At 46.7% G+C, this 27,935-nt stretch overlaps 2 protein-coding genes across 2 annotated transcripts in view; both read left to right on the top strand.

Annotated features, from left to right (window-relative positions):
* LOC147460342 (Pseudouridine synthase family protein) overlaps positions 1 to 25,716 on the top strand; it is a 112,527-nt gene extending 86,811 nt beyond the window's left edge. Inside the window, exons 16-21 of the mRNA XM_086511417.1 lie at positions 7,742 to 7,802; positions 7,896 to 7,933; positions 8,070 to 8,138; positions 8,461 to 8,716; positions 24,842 to 24,892; positions 24,999 to 25,716. Of these exons, the coding sequence (XP_086367543.1) occupies positions 7,742 to 7,802; positions 7,896 to 7,933; positions 8,070 to 8,138; positions 8,461 to 8,716; positions 24,842 to 24,892; positions 24,999 to 25,013 (490 nt within the window). The 3' untranslated portion in view covers positions 25,014 to 25,716. The remainder of the gene's footprint in view (positions 1 to 7,741; positions 7,803 to 7,895; positions 7,934 to 8,069; positions 8,139 to 8,460; positions 8,717 to 24,841; positions 24,893 to 24,998) is intronic.
* LOC147460343 (uncharacterized) lies at positions 10,194 to 16,953 on the top strand. Its single transcript, XM_086511416.1, has 3 exons — positions 10,194 to 13,789; positions 13,898 to 15,168; positions 15,257 to 16,953. The coding sequence occupies exons 1-2, from the start codon at positions 12,839 to 12,841 to the stop codon at positions 14,459 to 14,461; spliced, it is 1,515 nt and encodes a 504-aa protein (XP_086367542.1). The 5' UTR covers positions 10,194 to 12,838; the 3' UTR covers positions 14,462 to 15,168; positions 15,257 to 16,953.
* Positions 25,717 to 27,935: the final 2,219 nt, after the last annotated feature.

Consider the following 27,935-nt stretch of genomic DNA (forward strand, 5'->3'; position numbering starts at 1 on the left):
AACAAGCCCTGGCTCACAAGGAAACGAAAGTGAAAGGGATCAGATCATAGTGCATGTTAGGATCGCGAGACTTATGTGCCAACATAAGTCAGAGGAGCAACCCAGAGTGGAAGATAGAGAGGAAATTCTCATTCTAGAACAAGTCCTGGCTCACAAGGAAACGAAAGTGGAAGGGATCAGATTATAGTGCGTCTTAGGATCGCGATGACTGAGACTTATGTGCCAACAGACAAGGGCCGATAGGGAGCTACCCACAAGTCCCAGGGCACAAGGAAAGAAAAGAAATGGAATAAGCTGGTAGATCAGAGAATCCACAGATCCAGATTGAGGTGCCAAGGATAGGGAGGCCAACAAGGCTGCCAACAGGTCAAAGGGCACGGGAACAAAACAGAAATGTAAGCTAGGTCCATCGGATAATTTGCTCAAGGGTACTTTTTGTCCCTCGATGCAAAGTGGATGGAGGAAAAGAACCTCGCAAATTCTCTTCAAAGAGAGATGTACCTTGAAGCTTTTGGGCCATCAACAGTGTCTATGCCAAAAGTTACCAATGACTTAGCAAGTTGAATCTGGTGCGGATTGTACAAGAGGGGAGCTACTCCACTCTTTGCCATAGATTGCCTAGATTGAATAAAGTCACTAATTTCTTATTGAGATTTAGGGGTATTGACGGTTGACAATATTTTGCAGAATGACTTTATGAATTGTGTGCATTGAATTGGAAATTGCCTTGATTGAATTGAAAACATGTGCTCTTTCATGTGTGTATTGTTGGAGACATGTAGAGAAAGATGAAATGCTTGCAACATTTTATCTGATGAATGATTTGAACTTAGTGCATCTAGACATCTATTGGAGATTGGTGAGATCTGGATGTGATGGCTAAGTGAACGAGAATTGAATGTAAAGTGAATGAGATTCTAGTGCATCAAGATGTCTATCTGAATGAGATCACTAGATACTGTTGTGAGTGCATCAAGAGTTTTGGAAGGATGAGATGGCTGCACAATGATCTATGTGCATCAAGAGTTTTGCACGGAATGAGATGGTTAGATTGACTGATTGAAAACATGGTGTTCAATGTGAACTAAGTGTGTGAATTTTTGAACTGCATCCTGAGTGGATGTAGTGTCTTGTGGGGATGGTTTGCTTGGATGAAATGTGAAATGAAAGGATATGAATATGATAGTAACAAGATTTAGTAGATCAAGACATCTGTGAAAAGATCAGTGTGGTCTGGATGTGATTGCTAAATGGTTACAATGATTAGGATTTGTATTTGAGATCCTGGATAGAAATGTGTTTATCAATGACGGATGTCTTTGTAGAAGTGCTAGATTGGTGGAGTCTGGTGCATGAGTACATAGAGTCAGTGTCTACTGAAGAAAGTTTTTGTCCTTTTGGCTGTTTTTGCAGGTGTAATCGAGGGCGATCACAATTCTTTAAGAGGGGGGAATGTTACAAAGTGATGACGTGGCATGACCAACCGGAAGAGAAATGGCCAAGTGGACAAGAGAAACTGAACTGCCCAACTTGAAGAACTTATGGAGCATAGAACGTGGAGCCTAAAACCCTAAAAACCCAAAGCTGGAACTCTAAAGCTGATTTCCATAAAACGCACTGACATGCTGTCGTGGTAGGCTGTTAGGATTTCCTGCAATTTTTGCTAGCTTTTGGAAGCAAATGCTTTTGGGGTTTAGTGCTTTTGAATTGGTAGCTTTTGGGCATTCCTTGTAATTTTTATAACGACCCTTGGGGCTCTTTCTGTAGAGCATCTAAAGACAGAGTCTGAGAGTAGAGGACCCTCGGGAGTTGTACTTTGCAGTAATCAATAATAAAGAAATACCAAAAAGGGTGCCAGTCTTTGGGGCTTGTGCTTCTGGGTGAAGAACTCTGCCGTGCCATCTCGACTCTCTCTCTCTCTCTCTCTCTCTCTCTCTCACTCATCCTCCGTTTTCCTTCCATGGAAGCAAAGAAGTCATTCTTGAAGAAAAGACCAACTCTTAAAGAGACTGGCATCTTTCTTGGGGACGATCTCACCCTCTCGCAGATCGCTCATATGCAGGAAGTAATGCCGGAGATTAGAGCGGCAAGGGGAAAAGGCAAGATCGCTTTTTACCGAGACGGAAAAGTGGTAATACTTGAGCGACGCTCCACATGACGGTGCGAGACTTATGGGACCACACTCAAAGTAGCTGCCTGGAACTGCAATGGATCTATGCGTCTTGATGTGGGTGCTTTTGAGGATAGCTTTACTGGAAGAGACATAATCTTCTACTCTGAGACACACCAGGCCCCTCGGCAATCCATGCCTCACATCAGTGGATATAGGTGGGAGACAGCCTACAGACAAGAGACACGCTCAGAGCACAGAGGGCGGGGCTCGGGAGGAGTGGCAGTGTTATTTAGAGAGGATCTGCAGCCACTGATACATATAGCCCGCAGGGACGAGCAGGCTAGGTACATGTGGGTGAGACTGAAAGCAGAGACAGGCAGATACCTCTATCTAGCTATTTGTTACTTTCCCCCGAGTACATCAGTGTATGCACCACCCAAAGGATAGTCCCCTTTCTCTATTTTGGATGATGACATATGGGAGTTCTCTAGGGACGGTGACATTATCATCCTCGGGGACATCAATGCTAGGACTGCCCATCACCAGGCTGTGTTTTATGATACTTCAGAGGAGATGCTAAGAGAGATAGATGCGGCAGAGACGGGCCTTTCCAGACTATCACACGATATGTAATATACTGAGTATGGGCGACACCTGATAGACATGGGCACTGCACATGGATTGGCCATCTTGAACGGCCTACAGAGATTTCCTGCTGCGAGAGGCTTTACTTGCTTCCCACACAGACATGGAGCCAGCACGGTGGACTATGTCATGGCACAACCGAATCTCATCTCTAGTATCGAGGATCTCACAGTTGGGCCCAGATCGGTCGGAGTGGCGGTGGATCATGCTCTGGTGTCAATGACCATCTCCTTCCATTTCAGTGCAGCACACAGGCCACGAGTAGCGGTCCCTACTCGCTACACATTCACAAGGGAGACGGACTCTGTATACATGGACGGAATCTACAGACGCCTATGCACTGAGGACCCGTGGCGACCTCTGGAGGAGCTAACTACTATACTGACACAGACATTACATGAGGTAGCAGCTGAAGCATACCCACACACCCAGCTTGAGCAGAGCCGCCGATTTGGGAGCATGCCTCAGAACAGCTGGTACGATGAGGAGTGCCACCAGACTAGAGCAAGACTCCACCAGACTAGAGCAAGACTTCAGAGGGAGGTGCTATTGGGGGACGTCACTCACAGACAGTCACAAATGGACTTCCGACGCCTGGTGCGGCGGAAGAAGAGGGCTTTTTTGTCTAGACTCGAGCAGGATCTATATCAGCTATTCTTGAGTCAAGACTCGCGTGAGGCGTGGTGGCTCTTTCATGAGCAGTCCCCCCCCCCCGCCCCCCCTGCTATTTCCTCCATAGAGACCCGGGGTGAGTACGCATCATCTTTGTACACAGTATCTGGACAGCTGCCCCTCCCCAACCCCCTCGACCCATGCCCACATACATGTGTCTTTTTCACTGCTGAGATGGTGAAGAAAGCCATTGACAGGATGAAGACTGGGAGAGCATATGATCATGAGGGCCTAGTAGCTGAGCATTTCATGCATGCCAAAGACCTACTAGCAGAGCTTCTAGCAGTTATGTTTAACCGTGCCATGTGTGAGGGCATACCGGACACTTGGAGCCTATCTACAATCATACCTATCTTCAAATCAGGAGACCCCATGGAGCCTGGGAATTATCGCACTATTATGATTGGGCACACACTCGCACGGTTGTATGCATCCATTCTTGAGCAACAGCTGAGTAGATGGGCAGAGAGGGAAGGAATACGTGCAACTGGGCAGGCAGGATTCAGGAGAGGCTTCTCTACTCTTGACCATATCCTAACACTCAGGGCCATCATCGAGGAAGGCAGATCTCATGGGAGACGGATCTATTGTAGCTTTGTGGACTTCCGCAAAGCTTTCGACACAGTACCCAGAGCTAGACTGATGCGTAGATCACAGGAAATGGGAGTACCCACAGAACTCATTTGGGGGATCATGGCATTGTACAGATCAGTAGTAGGGCATGTACGCACCCCGGAGGGACTTTCTACACCGGTTCACTCCACTATTGGGGTGAAGCAGGGCTGCCCTCTCTCCCACTCTTTTCGGTATGTATGTGGATGAGATTTCTGACTACATTGACAGCGATGGGGATAAAGGTGCTCAGTTGGCAGGGACATGGATTCCACTTTTGTTATATGCTGATGACATAGTGTTGATCTCCGAATCCCCGGAGGGAATGCAACGTCAATTGGATGCTCTGCATACGTTTGCCCACGAAAGTGGTTTGTCTGTCAACCTGGGTAAAACCAAGGTTATGGTGTTTAATACCACCCCACAGTGGATCAGGAGGTCAGCACCCACACTCACATACGGCCAGGAGACTGTGGAGTACACAGACACTTACACTTACCTTGGAGTGGTTTTTAGCGGACCTACATTCTCACTCAGAAGAGCAGCAAAAACCAGACTTACTAGAGCCCACGCAGCATTGGGTAGATTGGAGAGGATGTGTTCGCAGGTTCAGTTTCAGGAGCCCCGGAAAAAGCTCTAGCTCTTTGACACCTTGGTGGCTTCAGCATTGCTCTATGGAACCGAGATATGGGGACCTTCACTGGATCACCACGGGAGGACGGGTCGCTTAGACGGATGGGGGAACATGGAGAAACCTCTCGTCTCTATGATCTCGCGGCTCATTAGAGCCAAGGCATCAGTACCACGGGCCATTATCCGAGCAGAGCTAGCGGCCCCCCCACTTGTGGTGGAGGCGCTCACCAGATCAGTCTCCTTTATAAACTGCACATGGGCACTTCCTCGAGACAGATATGCTCGCATAGCACTTGAAGCCTCTCGACAGTTAGCCATACAAGGAGATACAACATGCTGGTATGGGGAGATGACATCATGGTTTCAGGCACATGGGTTCAGCATAGACCGGCTCCCACCGTTCCATTACTCATTGGATGCACCATCTCTCACCCTTACACAGTCAGAGATCACCAAGCTCATACGCCAAGACCTGACCCAGCTAGACACCAGAAGGACATGGATACAACCAGCACACGAATTGGGCATGAAGATGGCTTTTTACAAAGACCACCTTCTCTAGCTTACGGAAGATGGTTTTGTGGCGAGACCCAGATACATGGATACCCACTTGTCTCATGGGATACGATGTGCTATTGGCCAATTACGCACATCTTCTCACCAGTTGCGGATTGAGACGGGGAGATACAGCGGAGTACCAGCAGAGGACAGGACATGCCCCTTGTGTAACATGGAACCTGAGACAGAGCTACACTATACATGTCGTTGCCTCGTCTACTACGAGATACGAGGCCGTTTCCATTGCTTGTTCAGAGAAGGTTTTGGACCACTCTCAAGAGTCATGGGATACGAAGATCAGAGATGTCTGGGTTTGTTCTTGCTCGAGCTGCGCAGACACAGAGATAGCCTGATGAATGGCGAGGCTAGCCAGTCTCAAAGACGGATCACAGACTTCTTTAGAGTAGACACGGGACAGCCGCAGGAGCCACTCCCACAGCAGAGCTCCCCCTCGTCTCATACCAGAGGCACACTGATTGACCGAGCGATTGAACTGGGGAAATCCAGGCGCCCGCGACTGCGAAGAACTAAACAGCATCGACGGAGGCTACGACAGAAAATTCGGAGCATGCTGGCCAGACATGCACGAGGCCCGGTCAGACTACTAACCATGGACGAAATTGATGAGATTCGCCAGCCACCGATGCTAGATCTCTTGTGATTCAGCTATCCCAACAAGCCACCCATTTTTTGCTTGGTCTTTTGCTTGGTTCACATCGATCAACTTAGGACCCCATAGTATATATCTTTGTTTTGTACTGTTGTTAGGTTATTTTGCTACTCTGACTTTGTATCAGATCCACCACTTTGTAACTTTCGGGTCTCATAGGTCATTATGGCCTTTTGAAGACGTTAATATAACATTTCATTTCATTTCTCTCTCTCTCTCTCTCTCTCTCTCTCTCTCTCTCTCTCTCTCTCTCTCTCTCTCTCTCTCTCAAAAAGTTCAGTGATTTTTAAGTTTCTGTTCGTGTGTTGCTATTGATTTCTCGCTTGGAGTGTCCAAGTGATTTTGAAGTTTCTGCTCGTGTGTTGCTATTGATTTCTTGCTTGGAGTGTCCAAGCTTGTAACATGTGTACCCGGGATCGCATCATGTCCTCGAGACTTGTCTTCGTTCCCATATGACTCTGGTTTCTCTGCTCTGCTAGAGCTGCCTTGTATCCTTTCCTACAAGCCTTGGAGTGTGTGTGTCAGGTCCAACCAGAAGGTAGGCACCGTTTCGATTGGAAGCTCCGGTCTGGCTCTAAAACCTTCCATACAATTTGGAGACAGGGAGGCATAAGGAAGAGGATCATACTATGAGGCTTGGAGGGAGCTACCATCTACAAAGATGATTATCTCATGAGGATGCTGCTAGAGCACCAGAGAGATTGCATGCCATGGATCTAGTAGGCGAGCTCAGGGAAAAGAGCCTTCTACAGAGACGTCCGGGTCATCATTGATGACCGGCCCTTGGGATTAGCGGTATGAAGCCTGTGGGACACAGGCTAGTCCACAATTAGAGCTACACCTTGCAGTTCGGAATTGCAATGGATGATTATGGCATAGCTTGGACAGTTGGAGCATGTGATGGAGGGGAGGACATATTGCTACTCATAAAGACACATCAGAGTCCAGAGATGGGACTACCTCAAATAGAGGGGTATCTCTGGGAGTCTGCATACGAGAGGACCACTCAACATGGTACATCGAGAGGCTCAGAAGTAGTAGTAGTCCTATTCAGACGAGAGTGACAGGGGAAGCTCAGAGTTATAGCCCAAGACGCCGGGGCCAGATACATATGGATTAGCTTCCAGCTCTCATGGGATAGTAATGTACATTGCACTATACTATTTCTCACCATCAGGATCATCTTATGCTATCACTGAGGAGGGGCCAAGAGAGGAGGAGGACAGAAGGTCACCACACTATGCTTGCCTGTTAGAGGAGATCTGCAAAAGGATGGTCGCCTCAATGTCTAGGGTGGAGGCAAATATTGGTAATTTCCAGGCACCCTTAGCAGTAGTATCACTTACCAGATGGTGGGGGTTTGCTCTTAAGGCAGAGTCATTTGGAGCAATGTTGTAAGGGAAAATTTGAAACTCTGTTGACGATTAGAAGAAATCTGACAGTGGAAGAAGCCCTCAGTTCCAGCTGCCTCTTGATTGCTTTGAAAGTTACGTGACTCACAATTCAGACTGTCTGGTGCTCATTCTTGATCGTCAACTGCATCTGATTTCACCACAATCTGTGATATGTATGTCCATTATACCTTCTTGACAGAGACCTTATCTCCAACCTCACAGCGTAAGGGCTGAAAGACCTTAGTTATAATTTAAACTCCATGAACTTGTATGTACAGGATTAGGTAGTTTTTTTTTATAAATAAAATAAAATCTGGGAATCAAGTTGACGAGTCGGGACCGTCTGAAGAGGGCAGGATGTTCCCTCCCCCACCCCTGGCTAAAAATTTGTTCTCCTCACCTGGTTCATGGTATAACTTTATTCTGTTGTGTTCTTCTACGCAGCTCAAAGACTCTATTGCCTAAAAATGATGTTGCAAGCACGTATGAGGAGCTTGCTAGGAAAGTATGTCTGCACTTGTTACTCATTTCATAAATGCCTGTTAGTACTTATGTGCCTGCTGTGTATATACTGAGATGGTTTTCTTGAAGGAGACAGGACTCCATTGATCTATATCAATCGTCGCACAATGTCAAGTAAGCAGCTATGCGACATGAGCTTGCTCTTTGCACACTCATAGTTTTTCCTCAGCACCATACTTTTCTTTTTTGTTTTCAAGGCACCACATCAGGTGGCCATTTTGATGCTTTACTTTATGCTTGCTTTTGACAGAGACTTCTCAATCTTGCACCTCCCTGGAAGCTACAGGCGTTTGATCCAAAAGGCTCAGGAATTGGACTGGTAGTATCTTCTTCAAGCTTTTCTCTGAGCAGTTAATGCATGAGTAGGGCATGCTAGATGTATACACAGTGTGGTAAGAGTACCGGTAGGTATTTCACCTCCAGGTGCATTCACTCATTTTCGTATATGTAATTGCACATTTCTGTACATAACAGCACGGTTGATTGTAATTTTCATGAACTTGCGTTTGGATGAACATTGAGAGAGTAGGGAGTGAAAGCCTTTAACTATGGCATAAAAAATTTTGACGTGTCTCATGCTGTTTATGTTTAAGCAATTGGCTATGTGGACATGCAGGACTTATGATTACACGTGCCTGCAGGAAAATCTTGAAATATGATAATCATACGCAAGATTTAGGGGAGACTGATTGGGACAGAATCAATATGAAAAAGGGAAAGGATAGAAAGGGAGAACAAGGAGCGATGACAGCCTCTACACCAGCATTCCAAAGTGAAACAAAACAAGAGGAAAAGGCTTCTTCCATCAAACACACTGCCCTTCAACTGAAGTTCATTCTGCCATCGTCAAGTTATGCAACTATGGCGCTCAGAGAGCTTATGAAGATACCATCTTCGGTTTGCTCTCTCTCTCTCTCTCTCTCTCTCTCTCTCTCTCTCTCTCTCTATCTCTCTCTCTCTCTCTCTCTCCTCCTCTTTTCGGTATGTATGTGGATGAGGTTTCCGACTACATTGAGAGCGATGGGGATAGAGGTGCACAGTTGGCAGGGACATGGATCCCACTTCTGTTATATGCTGATGATATAGTGTTGATTTCCGAATCCCCAGAGGGAATGCAACGTCAATTGGATGCTTTGCATACGTTTTGCCCACGAAAGTGGGTTGTCTGTCAACCTTGGTAAAACCAAGGTTATGGTGTTTAATACCACCCCACAGTGGGTCAAGAGGTCAGCACCTACATTCACATACGGCCAGGAGACTGTGGAGTACACAGATGCTTACACTTGGAGTGGTTTTTAGTGGACCTGCATCCTCACTCAGAAGAGCAGCAGAGACCAGACTGACTAGAGCCCACGCAGCATTGGGTAGATTGGAGAAGATGTGTTCGCAGGTTCAGTTTCAGGAGCCCCGGACGAAGCTCTGGCTCTTTGACACTTTGGTGGCTTCCGCATTGCTCTATGGAGCTGAGATATGGGGACCTTCATTGGATCACCCCGGGAGGCCGGGTTGCACAGATGGATGGGAGAACATGGAGAAACCTCTCGTCTCTATGATCTCGCGGCTCATTAGAGCCAAGGCATCAGTACCACGGGCCATTATCCGAGCAGAACTAGCGCCCCCCCCACTAGTGGTGGAGGCGCTCACCAGATCAATCTCCCTCATAAACCGCACATGGGAACTCCCTAGAGACAGATATGCTCGCATAGCACTTGAGTCCTCTCGACAGTTAGCCATACAAGGAGATACAACATGCTGGTATGGGGAGATGACATCATGGTTTCAGGCACCAGAGGCACATTGATCGACCGAGCGACTGAACTCGGGAAATCCAGGCGCCCACGACTGCGGAGGACTACACAGCATCGACTGACGCTACGTCAAAAGATTCGGAGCACTCTGGCCATGCATACACGACACCCGGTCAGACTACTAACCATGGAGGAGATTGATGAGATCCGCCAACGATCGATGCCAGATCTCCTGTGATTCAGCTATCCGAGCAAGCCGCCCATTTTTGCTTAGTTCACATCGACCAGTCTAGGATCCCATACTATATATCTTTGTTTTGTACTGTTGTTATTTTACTCTGACTTTGTATCAGATCCACCACCTTGTAACTTTCTGATCTCAAAGGTCACTATGGCCTTTTGAAGACGTTAATATAATATTTCATTTCATTTCATTTCATTTCTCTCTTTCATCTGAACCCACAAACACGACCCCCCCCCCCCCCCCCCCCCCCCCCACCCTCCTCCCTAGCTGTCCGTGCATAGAGAGAGAGTGGAGGGAAAGAAAAAGGCATAAAGAGAGAAGCAAAAAAAGCGTAGAGAGAGAGAGAGAGAGAGAGAGAGAGAGAGAGAGAGAGAGAGAGAGAGAGAGAGAGAGAGAGAGAGAGAGAGAGAGAGAGAGAGAGAAAAAGCTGGTCTTTTCAAGCGTAGAGAGACAGAGAGTGAGAGCTAAGAAGCGTAGAGAGAGAAAGAGGGTAAAAGAAAAAAAAAACTGCGCACGTAGAGAGAACCGGTCCGCGTAAAGAGAGGAAAAAAAAAAAAAACTCTTGTGCCTCTCTTAAGAGCTTCACTCTTGTACCCCTCTCCCTCTCTTGTGGCGTCCTTCCAACCATGAGGAAGCAGAATGGCAAGATGACCCGGTGGAGGATGCCATCCAAAAATGCAAAGAAGAGCTGAGTGAGTCCATCAGCAAGATCAACCGCCACCTCCTAGGTACTATCAACATACTCGACGTGCGCGTGGCAGCACAAGAAAGCACGATACATACACTCGAGGATCGCATGAAGGCCCAAGATGAGGAAATCGCACTACTAAAGAAAGAGCTTGCAGAGGTGCCATCGCACAATGTCCTGGAAGAGGGAGAGCTTCAACCCTTAGTAATTGAAGAGCTCAACACGATTTAGGAACAAGTGCAGGCCATGAAAGAAGGTGGGGAGCAACAAAAAGGAATGACGACCTCGTGGGTAATTGTCATCACAAAGACCCAACAAAAAGCAGAAAAGGCAAGGAAAAACCCGCACCCCCACACCAACCATCATCAACTTGACACTAGAAGAGGAGCAAAGGAGACGTGTGCAGGCCTTACACTAAGGATATGTGGCCTCAAAGACCAAGATAATGTGGATGAAGAGGTGAAAGAACTCATGACTTTGGTGGGGGTCAACGAGCAGACGCATATGAGGGCGTGGAGAGTGGGCACTAAGAAAAGCGGGAGCGATGGAGAAACCTCGAAGGAAAGGGCACTCATTCTCCGCTTCCCCTCCATGGAAGCGAAGGACTTCCTGAAGAAGAGACAGACTCTAAAGAAGACTGGCATCTTTCTTGGAGATGACCTCACCCTCTGGCAGATTGCTCATATGCAAGAAGCAATGCCGGAAATTAGAGCAGCAAGGGAAAAGGGGAAGATTGCTTTTTATTGGGATGGAAAGGTGGTGATATCGGAGCGACTCCCCGCATGACGGTGCGAGACCTATGGGACCACTCTAATGATGGCAACCTAGAATTGTAATGGGTCACTTCGTCTTGATGTAGGGGCCTTTGAGGATAGCTTTAGAGGGAGAGACATCATCTTCTACTCTGAGACGCATCAAGCCCCTGGGTAATCCATGCCACAGGTGAGCGGATATAGATGAGAGACAACCTGCAGATAGGAGACCAGATCGGAGCATCGAGGACGAGGCTCAGGGGGAGTGGCAGTTCGATTCAGGGAGGAGTTGCAACCATTGATATATATATATAGCGCGCAAGGATGAGCATGGTAGGTACATGTGGGTGAGGCTCAGGGCACAGACGGGTAAATACCTCTACATGGCTATCTGTTACTTTCCTCCTAGTACGTCAGTATATGCATCACCTAGAGGACAATCCCCCTTTGCTATTTTGGATAATGACAGATGGGAGTTTTCTAAGGATGGTGACATTATCATACTAGGCGATTTCAATGCTAGGACTGCCCACCACCTGACAATATTTTATGATACTTCCGAGGAGATGCTTAGGGAGGTGGACGTTACAGAGATGGGTCTATCCAGATTAGCACAAGATGAGGAATACACTGAGTTTGGCAGATACTTGATAGATATGGGGACCACACATAGATTGGCCATTTTGAATGGCCTACAAAGATTTTCGACAGCTAGAGGTTTTACTTGCTTTCCACACCGACATGGGGCGAGCACAGTGGATTATGTTATGGCCCAGTCAGGTCTCATTCCATTCTTTTAGGATTTCATGGTGGGCACTAGACGAGTTGGAGTAGCAGTTGATCATGCTATCTTGTCCTTCACCCTGATGTTTCAGTTCAACACAACTCCATTAGGAGAGGTCCCCTCACACATCCGGTATACCTTCATGAGGGAGACGGACTCTGTGTATATGGATGAGATATACAGGAAGCTATGCACCCAGGAGCCAGGACGGCCACTAGATTGAACTCACTCAGATACTGACAGAGACACTCCATGATGCAGCATCAAAAGCATACCCCCACAACCAGCCTACACAGAGACGATCTGGGAACATGCCCTAGAACAATTGGTATGATGAGGAGTGTAGAGAGATGAGGATCAAGTTACAAAGCGAAGTGCTCATGGGTATTACCCATAGTTGTTTCCGTACGTACGTCCGGCTGCCTTCCATACCGTACGGTACTTCCGTACGGAATCCGTACGTACCGTACGATTCCGTACGATTCCGTACGTGCATGGCTTAAAAAAAAAAATTCGGCCGTCGGTTGCTTATCCGCCTGGTCGGACTCTTTGGGCGAGCCTTTTTATAAGCCAACCTATCTTATTACCACATTACAGAGTAGCAGAAGTTAGAACTCAGTCTCAAGAGTCTGCACAGAGACAAAGGAAGTGTGGAACGCCGCCGATAAGGTTCTCCTCCCTCCCTCCCTTTGTGTTTGGAGTGAGCAAGCCTGAAGGAGGCACTCTAGAGTCGTGACCTCGCGAAAGATTGTAAGTTTTGTATTCAACTTTGAAGTTTGCGTTAATTGTGTTGCAGAGTTATCATGCCTCGTCGACCTAATCCTCTTTGGGCCGAGCACACCAATGTCCTGAGAGTTGTCAACACAGGAGGCCAAGCAGGTTCAGGGACTCGCACTTGGGTGTGCAAGTACTGCGGAGAGCAGATGACCAGTACAATTACCAGGGTTTTGAAGCACCTCACTGGTATTGGCACCACTGGACATTGTGGGGGTTGCGAGACTATCCCGCAAGCATTGAGGGATGCCTTGATTTTGGAGCATTTTCCTCCAGGATCTACTGCATCGTCACAGTCAGGGGGAGCACGTGCAGCAGCAACAACAGCAGAGGATGCCTTGCAAGATGCATTACTTGGAGATATTGGCGGCTCTGCGTCTACAGCGCCATCATTTGCAGGCACTAGTAGAAAGAGAGCTCGTGTTTCACAGGCTGAGGATGAGGGTGCTAGTGCTTCAACAGCAAGTGCAGGTGGGGTTGAGGGTGTACGTGGCCCAAGGCAAACCACATTGCCATCACGTGTACACAGTGATTCATGGGTAAAAGAGCGACAGAAAGTTGCAGAGATGGAGATTGCGCGGACTCTCATAGAGTGCAACATTGCATTCAATGTGTTGAAGACTGATCAATGGAAGAGGATGGTGAGAGCTATTTCACAGGTTGGTGCTACAGATTCCTGGAATGGTCTTGACTACCAAAAGATGCGCACTACCATGCTTGACGACCAAAAAGAGATCATAGACCGAGCATTGACTCCAGTGAAGGTTGGGTGGCAACAATTTGGATGCACTATTCTTTCTGATGGGTGGAGTGACACGCGGAGGCGCCACATTATCAATATCCTTGTTTCCTCCTGCTTGGGCACATACTTCTTACGAGCCGTGGATGCAGGGAAAGCTGTAGAACGCATTTCTGCGGAGTTCATCTTCAAACATATTCGCCAGGCCATCAAGGAGGTTGGGGAGAAGAACGTCGTGCAGGTAGATACTGATTCCTGACCATGTGGCATGCACATTTGAATTTTGCATACATTGTCCAACGTAATAATGTCCACACTTCATTTAATATCTTGTCATGACTCATTGTAGGTGGTCACTGATAATGCCTCCAATTGCAAGGCCATGGGGGATATGGTGGAGGCTGAGTTCAAGCACATTGTGTGGACACCATGCGCTGCACATTGCCTAGACCTTCTCATGGAGGACATAGGCAAACTTCCCTGGGTGCAGCCTACAGTGTCTGATGCGTCTAAGCTTACCACTTTTTTCCGCAAAAAACACCAGGCCTTGGCAATCTTCAGGAGCCACAGCATAGTAGACATGGTGCGTCCCTTGAAGACCAGATTTGCATACATGTATCTAGTGCTTCAGAGGCTGTTCAGATTGAGAGATCCACTGTTGCAGACAGTTGTGGATCCAAAGTGGAGATTGATGCACCACGCTCAGTCAGAGGCGACCAAGTACATTCAAAGAAAGGTTCTTGATGAGACCTTCTGGACACAGGTGCAGTCCTTGGCAGTGGCTCTACAGCCATTGTATGTACTACTACGGGTCACAGACATGGAGGGCTCTACACTTGGGTTGGTGTATCATCTGTTTATGCAGATGAAGACACACATTTCTGGATGTACCTCATTGACACAGGATCGGTAAGTACAAACTACAAAGTGCTCTAATGTCCTCATGTGACATGTCTATTTATAATTTTTCAAAACACATACTTACTGTGACTATTTTGTTTGCAGTCGTGATGATATTTTGGCTATTGTAGAGACTTGATGGCAGTTCATGCGTCGTCCCATCCATGGGATGGCTGCAATTCTCCATCCTCTCTACAAGAGCCAAGAATTGTTTGAGGAGGCTTCATTGCTCACACTACGCTCTGAATATCTGAACAGTATATACGATGAGGATGAGCAATTGATTCTGGATTCAGAGATGAGTAGCTACATGAACAGTTTAGGACCCACCTTTGTGCGGTCCGTAGCATTGAGAAAGGAAGCTACCAAGCTTCCTTTAATATGGTGGCAGAACTATGGACGCCAGGGCCTTCCCAAGTTGTGCCACCTTGCATTGCGCATCCTTTCTCAGGTGAATACTGAAGTCTAAATTATAATTTATATTTATGGCATGATGAATCTATATTGTCACACGTGACACTTGTGACCAATGAGTGTTCGCTATTTGAATTGCTGTAGGATTGCTCAGCTGGGGCATGCGAGCGCAACTGGAGTGCATACTCTCTTATTCACACGAAGATCCGCAATCGTCTTAGCACCAAGCAGTTAGAGAGATTGGTTTATTGCCGTGCTAACATGCGGCTTGTGCACAGCTTTCATGCCTTGGGGACACCCAAGCAGGTGAGATTTACATGCACAATTATGAAAACAAGTCAATGATCAAAAGACAGTGTTGAATCATGGACTATGTTTTGTCTTGTCATTGTAGGTGGATCCCACAGAGTTGAAGATGGTGGCAGATCCTACTGCGGAGGAGGTCGATGTACGGATTAGAGATGAGCAGGAGAAGATCCTTCGAGAGTTGCACAGGGAGCTAGAGAGCGTGGATCGTCGGGTCACTAGATCTCGCTCTTGAGCTTACAGTATTCCTCTTTGCATTGTTGCTGCAGATCCAGAGGTTGCACACAGAGAGAGCATTCGCAGAGGAAAGTTACCCGTTCGGCCTGCTCGTAAACGAGCCAATGAGGCTGTTCGACTCATCCACACCCAGAGTTCAGAGGCTGATGATCCAGATGAGCGTGATGCACCCCTAGCATCTGTGCCAGAGGAGAGAGAGCCCGATTATGATGATGAGGGCAATGTCTTGACAGATGGAGACATGCTCTCTAAGTCTTCATCAGCCTCTGATGATGATTTTGAGTAGTAGTGATTGCCCAGTGCTTTGGGTCTTGGGACTTGGACATTTGTCATGACTCATTTATGCTTTTTATTTTGTTGCTTGAGCCACCCAGACTCTTCATTGAGTGACTATGTTATTTTTGTATCAGGATTTAGCATTCAGTTATGTACTTTTGACTTACACTATGCCATGTGGTCTGGACTCGATTCTAGCGGTTACTTAACTTGTGGGGTGATTTTAAGCGTTTTTGGAAAGTTGTGACTATGTTTAAGTATTGTGCAGTGTTTTTAAACTAGATAGGTTGTATATAAATTTGAAATTCTCTATATTTTTAGCTTTTAAAAAATATACCACGAATTTTACGTACCTTATGGCCCAATCCATACGGTACAACGTACAGTACATACCGAACACGTACCGAATACTACGTACCTTACAACCTTGGTATTACCACACATAGACAATCACGGATTATCTTTTGCCGCCTAGTGCGACGAAAGAAAAGGGCTTATCTGTCCCAGCTAGAGCGGGATCTGTATCAACTATTTATAAGTCAGGACTCCGACGAAGCATGGAGGCTATTCCACGAATATTCACCACCACCAACGGTCACTTCCACTGAGACATGGGGGGAATGTTGGGGTATAGGCGTCTGTGCCTTGCCCGGCCGCCCAGAGTCTGGGTGCCCACTGACTTGTATACCTTATACATAGCATAAGTGTATAGAGGGCTGCTCACTCTTTGGAGTCTCCCCACCCACATCGTGTCTGTCTCCTTCTCTCTCTCTCACTCTCCGTCTGTGGTGCTCCCCGATCCCCTTCAATTGGTATCAGAGCTATGGTGACCGAGGAGAGCACGATGGCTTTGAGAGCTTCGAGGCGATAGCTCGCTTGCTCTCGACGGTGGAGTTCGATCGCGGAGTTTCACGGAGAGCGATTATAGCTTGAGGAGCATTGTCTTTGGAGCTTAGGAGCTTGGTGTGGTCAAGCTTGGTCGAGGAGGCGGTTGCGGCTTCCTTGGTGAGAGGAGCTTTTGAGCTCAGTGGAGCTCGTTAGAGAAGTGCTCGGCGGAGGAGAGCTTGACATTCAAGTGCTTGGATGCTGTTGTGGCAGAGCTCTTGCGTTGGAACTTGCATTGAGAGGACATTGCATCACGCAGAGTGGAGCAGGAGCAGGTTCAAGACTGTGTGCAGCTCGTTTTTGCCATTTTCGGGCTCTAAAACGCAGTTTTTTGCGTAGCTCTGTCATACAGAGTCAGATCTACATGATCCAAGAGTCTAGGTCAAGGTTTTGACACGCTCCGGACGTGATGGTGATGTCTATTTGTTGAAATTATGCTTTGAATTACAACAGCAACCAGCAAATTCATAGGTGTACACAGGTTTTTGGATATGCATTTGTCCAGAGAGCCACTCATGCGAGAGTGAGCTATGTTGCCATGGTCTTGGCGGTTTATGTATGCCATATATGGATTTGTGTATTTGTTTATGGCTGAGATTATTTGAGTGGTACTCCGGCAAGAGCGGGTATGCTCATATGTATGACTTTGTGAGGTGATTCCGGTCGAGTTTATTCCCGGATTGGCCATCGTGGCATATATTATTGTCTCTTTGAGGTTTATTGTTGAGATTTTGCTCTAGTTACAAAGGAGACTCTGCCAAAATTTTGTCAGATATTTATGTGCGATTGAGCCATATTTTGCAGACTTTTGTTGATGCGATTCGAGCCAGTTTAGGGCTGATTTGGTTGACATTTGCTACTCATTGTTGGTTGCTCTTTTGCGAGCATTATGGCTGATTTTTCATTTGACTTCCAGCGTTATGGTCTGACACAGTTTGATGGTGCAGATTTTGTTGCTTGGAAGGAGCATATGCTTGTTGCATTGGCGGATTTGGGGTTGGATAAACCCTTGTGTGGTTTATCGGCGAAGCCCAAGTCTATGCGTGATGATGATTGGCAGGATCTTGATGAGTTAGCAATGTCTACGATTCGTTTGCATCTGGTTGAGTCTGTTGACTGGCAGGTCTCGAGGGAGACTACAACTCATGCTTTATGGCAGAGTTTACATGCTATGTACGCGACATCCATGTCTATGTCCATGGGAGAGATTGATCCCACACACAAGTCTCGACGGCATAGAGACTTAACATGTTGACATTGTGGACATAGAGGACACATTAGGCGTCGATGTTTCAGGCGTTTGAGACAACGGAGGCGACAGATGTGTGATGCAGATTTGGGCATGACAGATGCTAGTGAGATCAGTACGGTGGTTACTGAGTATGCTTGTGACGGCGATGTCACATTTACATCTAGCTTGTCTTCAGACGATCTTATGTCTACGGATTGCATATCGGATTGCACATTGTCTTCACATTGGTTACTAGATTCAGATGCTACTTTCCATGTCACGTCGCATCGTGAGTGGTTTAGCACGTTTTCTAGTGGGAGACTTGGTTGTGTGCACATGGCTGATGGTGTTGTGTATGACATTGAGGGTGCAGGAGACGTATGTTTGTCCTTGCCCATTGGTATGAGATTTACCCTGCGTCATGTGCGTTATGTGCCAGATGTGAGACGGGATTTGATCTCAGTCAGACAGTTACGGGATAGTGGATGTCGGGTATCGCTGCTTGAGCGATCTTTTGCGTTGCATTTGGGTTCGCTAGTGATTGCGAGAGGTGCCAGGAGTGGTACAGGTTACCCATTGCATGTGGATCACGGGAGAGACGGTGTTGTCTCTGTGATCACGCAGCCAGGTAGAGAGCGAGAGAGCAGGCGAGTCTCTTTTGCTCATGGGTTGCAAGGTACTTTGCATGGAGTGCAGAGTAGTGAGCTTGTTGTGCACACAGTTGGGGCACGACTTGAGCAGTCACACAGAGAGGTGACAGAGTCAGACATGCATGCTTTGCTAGTGACTGAGCAAAGCAGAGAGTCAGTTGTGCGAGATACTTCTATGCAGGATAGACAGGTAGAGCGGTCTTGCTCTAGTGAGTCACGAGAGGAGAACGTTGTGCAAGAGTCTATGCATACGGAGTTAGAGCATGAGAGCTCTAGTGAGTCACAGCAGATTGAGTGGTCATGTTTACAGTGGATGATTGCAGAGGAGGCTGAGATGTTAGCGATTATGCAGTCATTCCTTTCTATGCTCGACAGTGAGCATGGGGATATAGTTGTGCAGGATATGTCTTCCAGCAGACACCTGGAGCAGCTGGTTTGCTCTGAGGTTGCACGACAGGTTGATGCGTCTTTTGTGGACAGTCAGGAGATGCATGTGGCTGACACGCCTTGTCAGTCAGAGATGCCTATTGCCAGGGATATATATGTTGATGCATGCTCCGTAGAGCTAGCAGGGCCCGCTAGCATTGCATCGGCATTTGGTGGTCTCATGTATGAGATGCTGATCTTGAGACCAGATATCGCAGCTGCAGTGGGAGCATTTGCAGTTGGGGTTGTCAGTCGTTTGTTGACTGATGATGGCATAGTGCACGAGGGAGATATGCAGGTATTGCGTACATACTTACAGTACGTGTGCGGTATGTCTGGTGGTGTATGGACTTACACGGGAGCAGGACAGCCGGATGCACACGATCACAGCCAGCCAATGGGCATCGGTTGAGAGCGGTTTTCTCTCACCTTTTGTAGTCTTTAGACTAGGTTCCCTTGCTTAAAGGCACAGTCGCCTTTGAGTGGGAGGTTGTTGGGGTATAGGCGCCTGTGCCTTGCCCGGCCGCCCAGAGTCTGGGCGCCCACTGACTTGTATACCTTATACATAGCATAAGTGTATAGGGGGCTGCTCACTCTGTGAGTCTCCCCACCCATATCTGTGTGTCGTGTGTCTCCTTCTCTCTCTCACTCTCCGTCTGTGGTGTGCTCCCCGATCCCCTTCAGGGAATATGCCACATCTCTCTACACAGCGTCAGGACAACCACCTCTGTAGGACCCACTAGAGACATGCCCGGAGACATGTTCTTTCGTTATTGCCGAGAGGGTAAGGAAAGCTATTGACGGATGAAGACAAGGAGAGCACATGATCATGATGGTCTGGTAGCAGAGCACTTCATCCATGCCAAAGATATGCTTGCACAGCTCTTGGTTATGATGTTTAATTGAGCTATGTATGAAGGCTTCCCTGAGACTTGGAGTATGTCCATGATTGTGCCTATTTTCAAGTCTGGAGATCCCATGATTCTCGGGAATTATCGCACCATCCTGGTTGGTCACACATTAGCTAGGTTGTATGCATTCATTCTTGAGCAGGAGCTGAGTAGATGGGCAGAGCGAGAGGGCATAAGAGCACCAGGGCAAGCAGGTTTCAGGAGAGGTTTCTCCACTCTTGACGAGATTTTGACACTCAAAGCTATTATTGAGGAGGGTAGACACCATGGCAAGAGGATCTATTGTAGGTTTGTGGATTTCTGCAAAGCTTTTGACACAGTGCCGAGAGCCAGACCAATTGTAACTTTTTGGTCTCATAGGTCATTTTGGCCTTTTGAAGACGTTAATATAACATTTCATTTCATTTCTCTCTCTCTCTCTCTCTCTCTCTCTCTCTCTCTCTCTCTCTCTCTCTCTGTGTGTATTCGGTATGTGTGGATGAGGTTTCTGACTACATTGAGAGCGATGTTGATAGAGGTGCACAGGTGGCAGGGACATGGATTCCACTATTGTTATATGTTGATGATATTGTGTTGATCTCCAACTCTTTGGAGGGGATGCAACGTCACTTGGATGCTTTGCATAGTTTCGTGGGCAAACCTATGCTGATGATATTGTGTTGATCTCCGACTCTCCGGAGGGGATGCAAGGTCACTTGGATGCTTTGCATAGGTTTGCCCACGAAAGTGGTTTGTCTGTCAACCTTGGTAAAACCAACGTTATGGTGTTTAATACCATCCACAGTGGATCAGGAGGTCAGCACCTTACATTCACATACGGCCAGGAGACTGTGGAGTATATAGATGCCTACACTTACCTTGAAGTGGTTTTTAGCGGACGTGCAGCAGCAGGAGAGACCAGATCGACTAGAGTCCATGCAGCATCGGGTAAATTGGAGAGGATGTGTTCGCAGGTTCAGTTTCAGGAGCCTTGGACGAAGCTCTGGCTCTTTGACACTTTGGTGGCTTCTGCATTGCTCTATGGAGCTAAGATATGGGGACCTTCATTGGATCATCACGGGAGGCCGGGTCGCACTGATGGATGGGGGAACATGGAGAAACCTCTGGTCTCTATGATCTCGCGGCTCATTAGAGCCAAGGCTTCAGTACCACGTGCCATTATCCGAGCAGAGCTAGCGGTCCCCCCACTAGTTGTTGAGCGCTCACCAGATGAGTCTCCTTCATACACCGCATGTGAGAACTTCCCAGAGATAGATATGCCCGCCTTGCACTTGAGTCCTCTCGACAGTTAGCCATGCAAGGAGATACATCATGTTGGTATGGGGAGATGACATCATGGTTTCAGGTGCATGGGTTCAACATAGACAGGTTGCCACCCTTCAAGTACTCATTGGATGCACCATCTCTCTCTCTCACACAGTTCGAGATCACCAGGCCAATCCGCCAAGACTTGACTCAGCTAGACATCAGGAGGACATCGATAAAGCCAACACAGGAGTTGGGCACAAAGATGGCTTTCTACAGAGAGCATCTTCTCCAGCTTACGGAGGACGGTTTTGTGATGAGACCCAGATACATGGACACCCACATGTCTCATGGGATACGATGTGCTGTTGGCCAGATACGCACATCTTCTCACGAGCTCCGGATTGAGATTGTGAGTTAGAGCGGAGTACCAGTAGAGGCCAGGACATGCCCCTTGTGTGACATGCAGCCTGAGACAGAGCTGCATTACACATGCCGCTACTCCGTCTACTAGAAGATACGAGGCCGCTTCCATTGCTTGTTTAGAGAGGGTTTTGGACCACTCTCCAGAGTCATGGGATAGGAGGACCAGAGATGCCTGGGTTTGTTCTTGCTCGAGCTGCGCAGACACAGAGATAGCCTAATGAGTGGAGAGGCTAGCCAATCTCAGAGACTGATCAAAGAGTTCTTTAGAGCAGAACTAGACAGCAGAGAAGCTACTCCCATAGCAGAGGTCACATTTGTCTCACACCATAGGCACACTGATTGATGGAGGGATTGAGCTGGGGAGATCCAGACGCCCACGACTGTGGAGGACTACACAGCATCGACGGAGGCTGCATCAGAAGATTCGGATCACTCTGGCCAGGCATGCAGGACGCGTGGTCAGACTAGTGACCATGGAGGAGATTGATGAGATCTGCCAGCGACTGATGCTGGATCTCCTATGATTTAGCTAATTAGCCATCCCAGCTAGCTGCTTACTTTGGTTAGTTCACATCGAGCAGCTTAGGATTCCATAGTATTTTTGTTTTGTTATGTTGTTATGTTGTTACTCTGACTTTTTATCAAATCCACCACATTGTAACTTTCTCGTCTCATAGGTCACTTTGGCCTTTTGAAGACGTTAATATAACATTTCATTTCATTTAATTTATCTCACTCTCCCCCCCCCCCCCCCCCCCCCCTCGCACTCTTGCCCCCTGTCTATCTCTCACACCTCTCGCCCCTACCCTCCCATCCTCGCCCCTACCCAGCCCAGCCCTCTCACCCCTACCCACCCCCTCACACCCCTCGCCCCCCCTACCTAGCATCCTCGTCCCTATCCTCACCAACTCTCGTCCCTGCCCAACAGGAAATCTTCAAAATTTCCAGACTTTTTTTTTTTCTAGAAATCAGACTGCAGGGGAAAAAATTTTCAGAAATTTTTAGAATTTTTAAAGTCTGATTGTAGAGGTAGAAATTGAAGGAAGTCAGAAAATTCAAGAAAATTTCAAATTGCAGAATTTTTTTTCCAGAAATTGCAGGGTATGCAAACTGTATGCTTGATTGGGAGAAAATGTAAGCATATTGTGGAAACATATGTGCGCATAGTGGCTCTCGTTTTTCTTTTATTGGCGGCGATTAAGCATGAGGAAGTGAAATGATAAGATTGACTTCTTAGAGGATGCCATCCAAAAGTGGAAAGAAGAAATGACGGAAGCCATTAGCAAGATGAACCGCAACCTATTGGGCACAATAAAAATGCCCGAAGGATGCATGTTGACCCAAGAAAGCAAGATAAATGCACTGGAAGATCATGTGACGGCTCAAGATGAAGAGATTGCGTCACTCAAGAAGGATCTCGTTGAGCACGATCAAGAAACACACTTTAAGAGGGAGAATTTCAACCCTCAGTAATAGAAGAACTCAACACGATCAAGGAGCAAGTACGGGCCATCAAAGACGGAGAAGAGCAGCACAAAGACTTGACGACTTCTTGGGTGGATGTTATTACAAAGACTCAACAGAAGGAGGATGAAGCGGAGAAATGGATCGAGGTTGCCAAGAAAGGAAAAGACAAGGAAATAACGTCCATGTCCACACCCACTATTATTAATCTAACACTAGAGGAGGAGCAAAGAAGACGGGTGCGTGCTTTACATGTGAGAATTTGCGGCCTTAAAGACAAAGATTATGTGGGCGAAGAGGTAAAAGAACTCATGGCTTTGATGGGGGTTCATGAGTCGATGCACACAAGAGCTTGGAGAGTGGAAAACAAGAAAAATGGAAGCAATGGGGAAACCTCGAAAGAAAGGGCACTCATCCTTCGTTTTCCCTCCATGGAAGCGACGAAGGAATTTCTGAAGAAAAGGCCAACTCTTAAGAAGACGTGCATCTTTCTCGGGGATGATCTTACCCTTTGGCAGATCGCTCATATGCAAGAGGTAATGCCGAAGATTAGAGCGGCAAGGAAAAAAGGTAAGATTGTCTTTTACCGAGATGGAAGAGTGGTAATATTGAAGCGACGCTCCACATGACGGTGCGAGGCCTATGGGATCACACTCAAAGTTCCCATCTGGAATTGTAATGGATCTATGCGCCTTGATGTGGGTGCTTTTGAGGATAGTTTTACTGGAGGAGACATCATCTTCTACTTTGAGACACATTAGGCCCCTAGGCAATCTCTGCCTCACATCAGTGGATACAGATGGGAGACAGCCTGCACACAAGAGACACGATTAGAGCACAGAGGGCGGGGCTTAGGGGGAGTGGTAGTGTTATTTAGAGAGGAGTTACAGCCTTTGATACATATAGCCCGCAGGGATGAGCATGCTAGGTACATGTGGATGAGATTGAGAGCAAAGACAGGCAAATACCTTTACATTGCTATTTGCTACTTTACCCTGAGTACGTCAGTTATGCATCACCCAGAGGTCAGTTCCCCTTTTCTATTTTGGATGATGACATACGGGAACTCTCTAGGGATGGTGACATTATCATTCCAGGGGACTTCGATGCTAGGATTGCCCATCACTAGACAGTGTTTTATGATGCTTTAGAGGAGATGCTGAGAGAGTTGGATGTTGTAGAGACTATCACAGGATGTGGAACATACTGAGTATGGACGACACTTGATAGACATGGGAACTGCACATGGACTGGCCATCTTGAATGGCCTACAGAGATTTCGCACTACGGGGGGTTTTACATGCTTTCCACACAGACATGGAGTGAGCACAGTGGATTATGTCATGGCATAGCTGAGTGTCATCTCTAGTCATCTCTAGTATCCAGGATGTCACGGTTGGACCCAGACCTATTGCGGTGGTAGTGGATCATGCCCTTTTGTCGATGACCATCTCTTTTCAATTTAATGTAGGGCACAGTCCACGGGCAGCAACACCTACTCGTTACACCTTCATAAGGGAGACGGACTTTGTATAGATAGATAGATGGGATCTATAGACGGCTGTGCACTAAGGAGCTAGGGCGACCTCAAGATTCCATAGTATTTTTGTTTTGTTATGTTGTTATTTTGTTACTCTGACCTTTGTATCAGATCCACCACGTTGTAACTTTCTGGTGTCATAGGTCACTTTGGCCTTTTGAAGATGTTAATATAACATTTCTTCTCTCTCTCTCTCTCTCTCTTATTTTGTTACTCAGACTTTGTATCAGATCCACCACATTGTAATTCTCTGGTCTCATAGGTCACTTTGGCCTTTTGAAGACGTTAATATAACATTTCATTTCATTTCTCTCTCTCTCTCTCTCTCTCTCTCTCTCTCTCTCTCTCTCTCTCAGTGAACCTCTTTTATATGTTTCTGCAGGTGGAGTATCATAAGGCACTGTCGGAAGATGTTTCCGAGAAAGTCGGTGAGGTCATTGGAGCAAATCATTTTATATCTGTCTGTTGTGCATTGCCAGGCAGAACTAAGACTAGCAGATGTTCGTTTGAGCCTAACATCTATCTGATTACCTCTGCAGGTTAGACAGTCTTAAACATTTTGCCTGTATCAGAAGGACTAGCAGACACTTTCTGGTTTTGCTAGTGGAAAATTGGTCATCTTACTTCCTCTATTGCATACTGCTATAGCAACTTTGACAGGTCATTGCATCGATACGTCTGCTCCCCATCTGTCATGTTGCAAATAACGAGTACTCGAGGCATTCGTTCAAATGTGCCATTTTTTGTTTGGCTACAATGCTGCAAAGACAGCAGGCATTTTAGGAGACTATTAAAAAGACGTATACCACAGCGATAATTAATACACAGGAATGATTCAGATGAGTCCTCCGTACTTGTTGAGAACATACACAGAATTCCATTCAAATGCAGGTTTCAGCACATTTATTGGGATTTTCTCCCAGATAGTGGAGCATTTCAAATACATCAGAAATTTGGAATGAAAGTCCATATTGCACCCTTTGCGTTTGGAGTAGTTAGCTTTCAAAGCTTTGAAAGTCCCGTGCTTGAGAACAGTTTATTCATGTAATAGGCAAAAACGATAAAATGTACGCTGAAGTGATGAGTTGTTTCACATTTGTAGCCATGGGAAATCCTTATTCATGCAAAAAAACAGATGAAGAGTTTCCGAGCCAACGAGATAACCAGTAGTTCACTCACCATTCGTTGAGGGTGAAGCTGCAGGTGTCATTTTCATTCTTATTCTTATGCACCTGAAGTGTGAACAAGTTGGAGGCTTGTGGAGTCTGAATGCATCGAAGTTCATGGCTTCTGAAAACAGGCATTAGTCTTAGCCTCAAAGCATCATCTCTTTTGGTTATTTGTCTGTGCATGCGTTCTGGGTCCTCATGCACTTACTGGTTGCTTGTAAATGTGTTGGAGCAAAAGGATGAGTATGTGATTTTCTTTTAAAGGTTACTGTGGCCTAAAGTACCAACCATTACATACTATGAAAGGTATCTCACATCTAATTTTGCAACCATTTTAAGTGTCAATGAAGCTTGCCTAGTATCAGCAGTAGCAAGAGAACTGCATCTTTAATTGTGTGGCCAAAGTGATGAAATTGGCCATTGTATAATGCCCTGGATGGCTTCAAAGAAATGATCTTGCGCTGTCCTCTTGTCTCTGGAGTTTTATGAGAAGAAAGCCCACCAATATTCAGCGCTCTGAGCAGCCTAAAACCCTGTTGACTCTCTCAAAACAAAGTGGTTTCCTCTTTTTGCTATCATGCTACACACTAAACATCCGCAAATCTGATTTCTCCATCACTGTCACGTCTATGTACATGCTACTGTGAATGTCAAAAGAACATTTGGTCAATTGGTCTACCAAAATGTTTACATGGTGGAAGTTAGCGCTAAATCTTGTGACCTAATCAAATTATGTACTGTGCATGGTCTCTTTCTAGTAGTCTTGACACATTAATTCATGTATTCTTTGCTGGGATGATAACTTATTAAGAATGGCCAATTTTGCTCTTCTTAGAGCTGTAAATGTGACATAATTTTTTATCTATCTTATGTTGTGGTGACTTTGAATAGCCCCACATCATCTAGTGCCAGCTTGGTGGAGGGTGATATGTCCTTTGGAGTTGACTCAAACCATCTGCTGAGAGCTGTAACCCCCGAACCATTGCATTCAAAGCAAGTAAATGCGACTTTTTTTTGATGAATTTGAGTAGCCCCATGTCATCTACTGGTGTTGAGGGTTGTAGCCCAAATGATTGCACCACACAGAGTGGACGTATATCAATTACCAGGTTGTTTCTCCACAAATAGCAATTATATGAAGCCTCTTGGTCATGTCCCTGCAATTTGGATTGGCCAAATCGGAGTACTACTCCTAATTTCTTGTTTTGGATGAATAGTTGAGCTTGCGTTGTTAACAAGTGCTATTGCACAAGCTATTGCATTGTGGATGTCAATATCCTGTAAGGACCTTACAAGACTTCAACTACTCACATGTCTTTTCTATACAAAGACAGAATTAATCTAGACCGCTCTTGCAATTGAGATGATAAACTTGAGAGTTTCAAGTCATGCTTGCTTAGGTCTACCACTTAGATGTTTTGGTTCTTTCTGTGTGTGTGTGTGTGTGTGTGTGTGTGTGAGAGAGAGAGAGAGAGAGAGAGAGAGAGAGAGAGAGAGAGAGTTTTATGTTTATCAGAGACAAATCAGACGTACATAGACAAAAAGGCGCAAAAAAGCAGGAATTGCTATGATCCATGGTATGTGAGAGGGAATTGGAGCTCTATCTCGAAGGGTGTCAATTTAGCTATATGCTCAAGGTGGTTCGATCATCAAGACATCAGACTATCAACCTCTAGCTTGTGCTACATTGGGGGTGTAGTATGGACTATGAATCTGTCGCAGCCTTCGTCTGCGAACGAGGAGTGCCTCAGGCCCGCATTCGTGAATGTACATGGCTGAGCTCGAAGATGTAGTCAAGACCTCCGCGTGGAGTACTTGAACGTCCAAAACGGACAACCCGTCGGCGTGTAGCGCCTTGTCGACGCTGGCCGATGAGACTCGCCGGCTACGAGCTGACGGCCCCGAATCTGGGTCATGGAGTCCCCGTGCGTGGCAGATTCCCCCGGTCACCTCCAGGTGATGAAGTGGAGGGAGACACTCTCGTTACCGAGCACTCTCAAACCCCCACACGTATCCGTAGTACCTAGAATGGTGAGGTGAGGAGAAAATCAAGGTCATGACTATGTCCCATCGTTCGTCATCCCCAATCGGGTCCATTGCGTGTCCCCGTGGCAGCGAGCCGTGGTTTGCCAAGATCGGGTGGTCACCGTCCATCGTCACCCCGAAACCTCCGAATCAACCGGAGTCTAACATACCCCCCTCCTCCTTAGAAAATTCTCGTCCCGAGAGTTAGCATTGTTAGGGCAGGAAACTCCCTGGTTAATGCTTTGGAGGGTGTAGAGCTACGTGCATCTATGAAATCCAAAA

Source organism: Adiantum capillus-veneris, chromosome 4, assembly GCF_014529385.1.
Source record: "Adiantum capillus-veneris isolate H3 chromosome 4, ASM1452938v2, whole genome shotgun sequence".
NCBI lineage: Eukaryota > Viridiplantae > Streptophyta > Polypodiopsida > Polypodiales > Pteridaceae > Adiantum > Adiantum capillus-veneris.

Bases quoted from the DNA above. Each gene is read 5' to 3' on its own strand.
- LOC147460343 (XM_086511416.1), top strand. From the start codon at position 12,839: ATGCCTCGTCGACCTAATCCTCTTTGGGCCGAGCACACCAATGTCCTG. The intron at 13,790-13,897 runs GTAGATACTGAT...GACTCATTGTAG, and splicing joins GGGAGAAGAACGTCGTGCAG to GTGGTCACTGATAATGCCTC.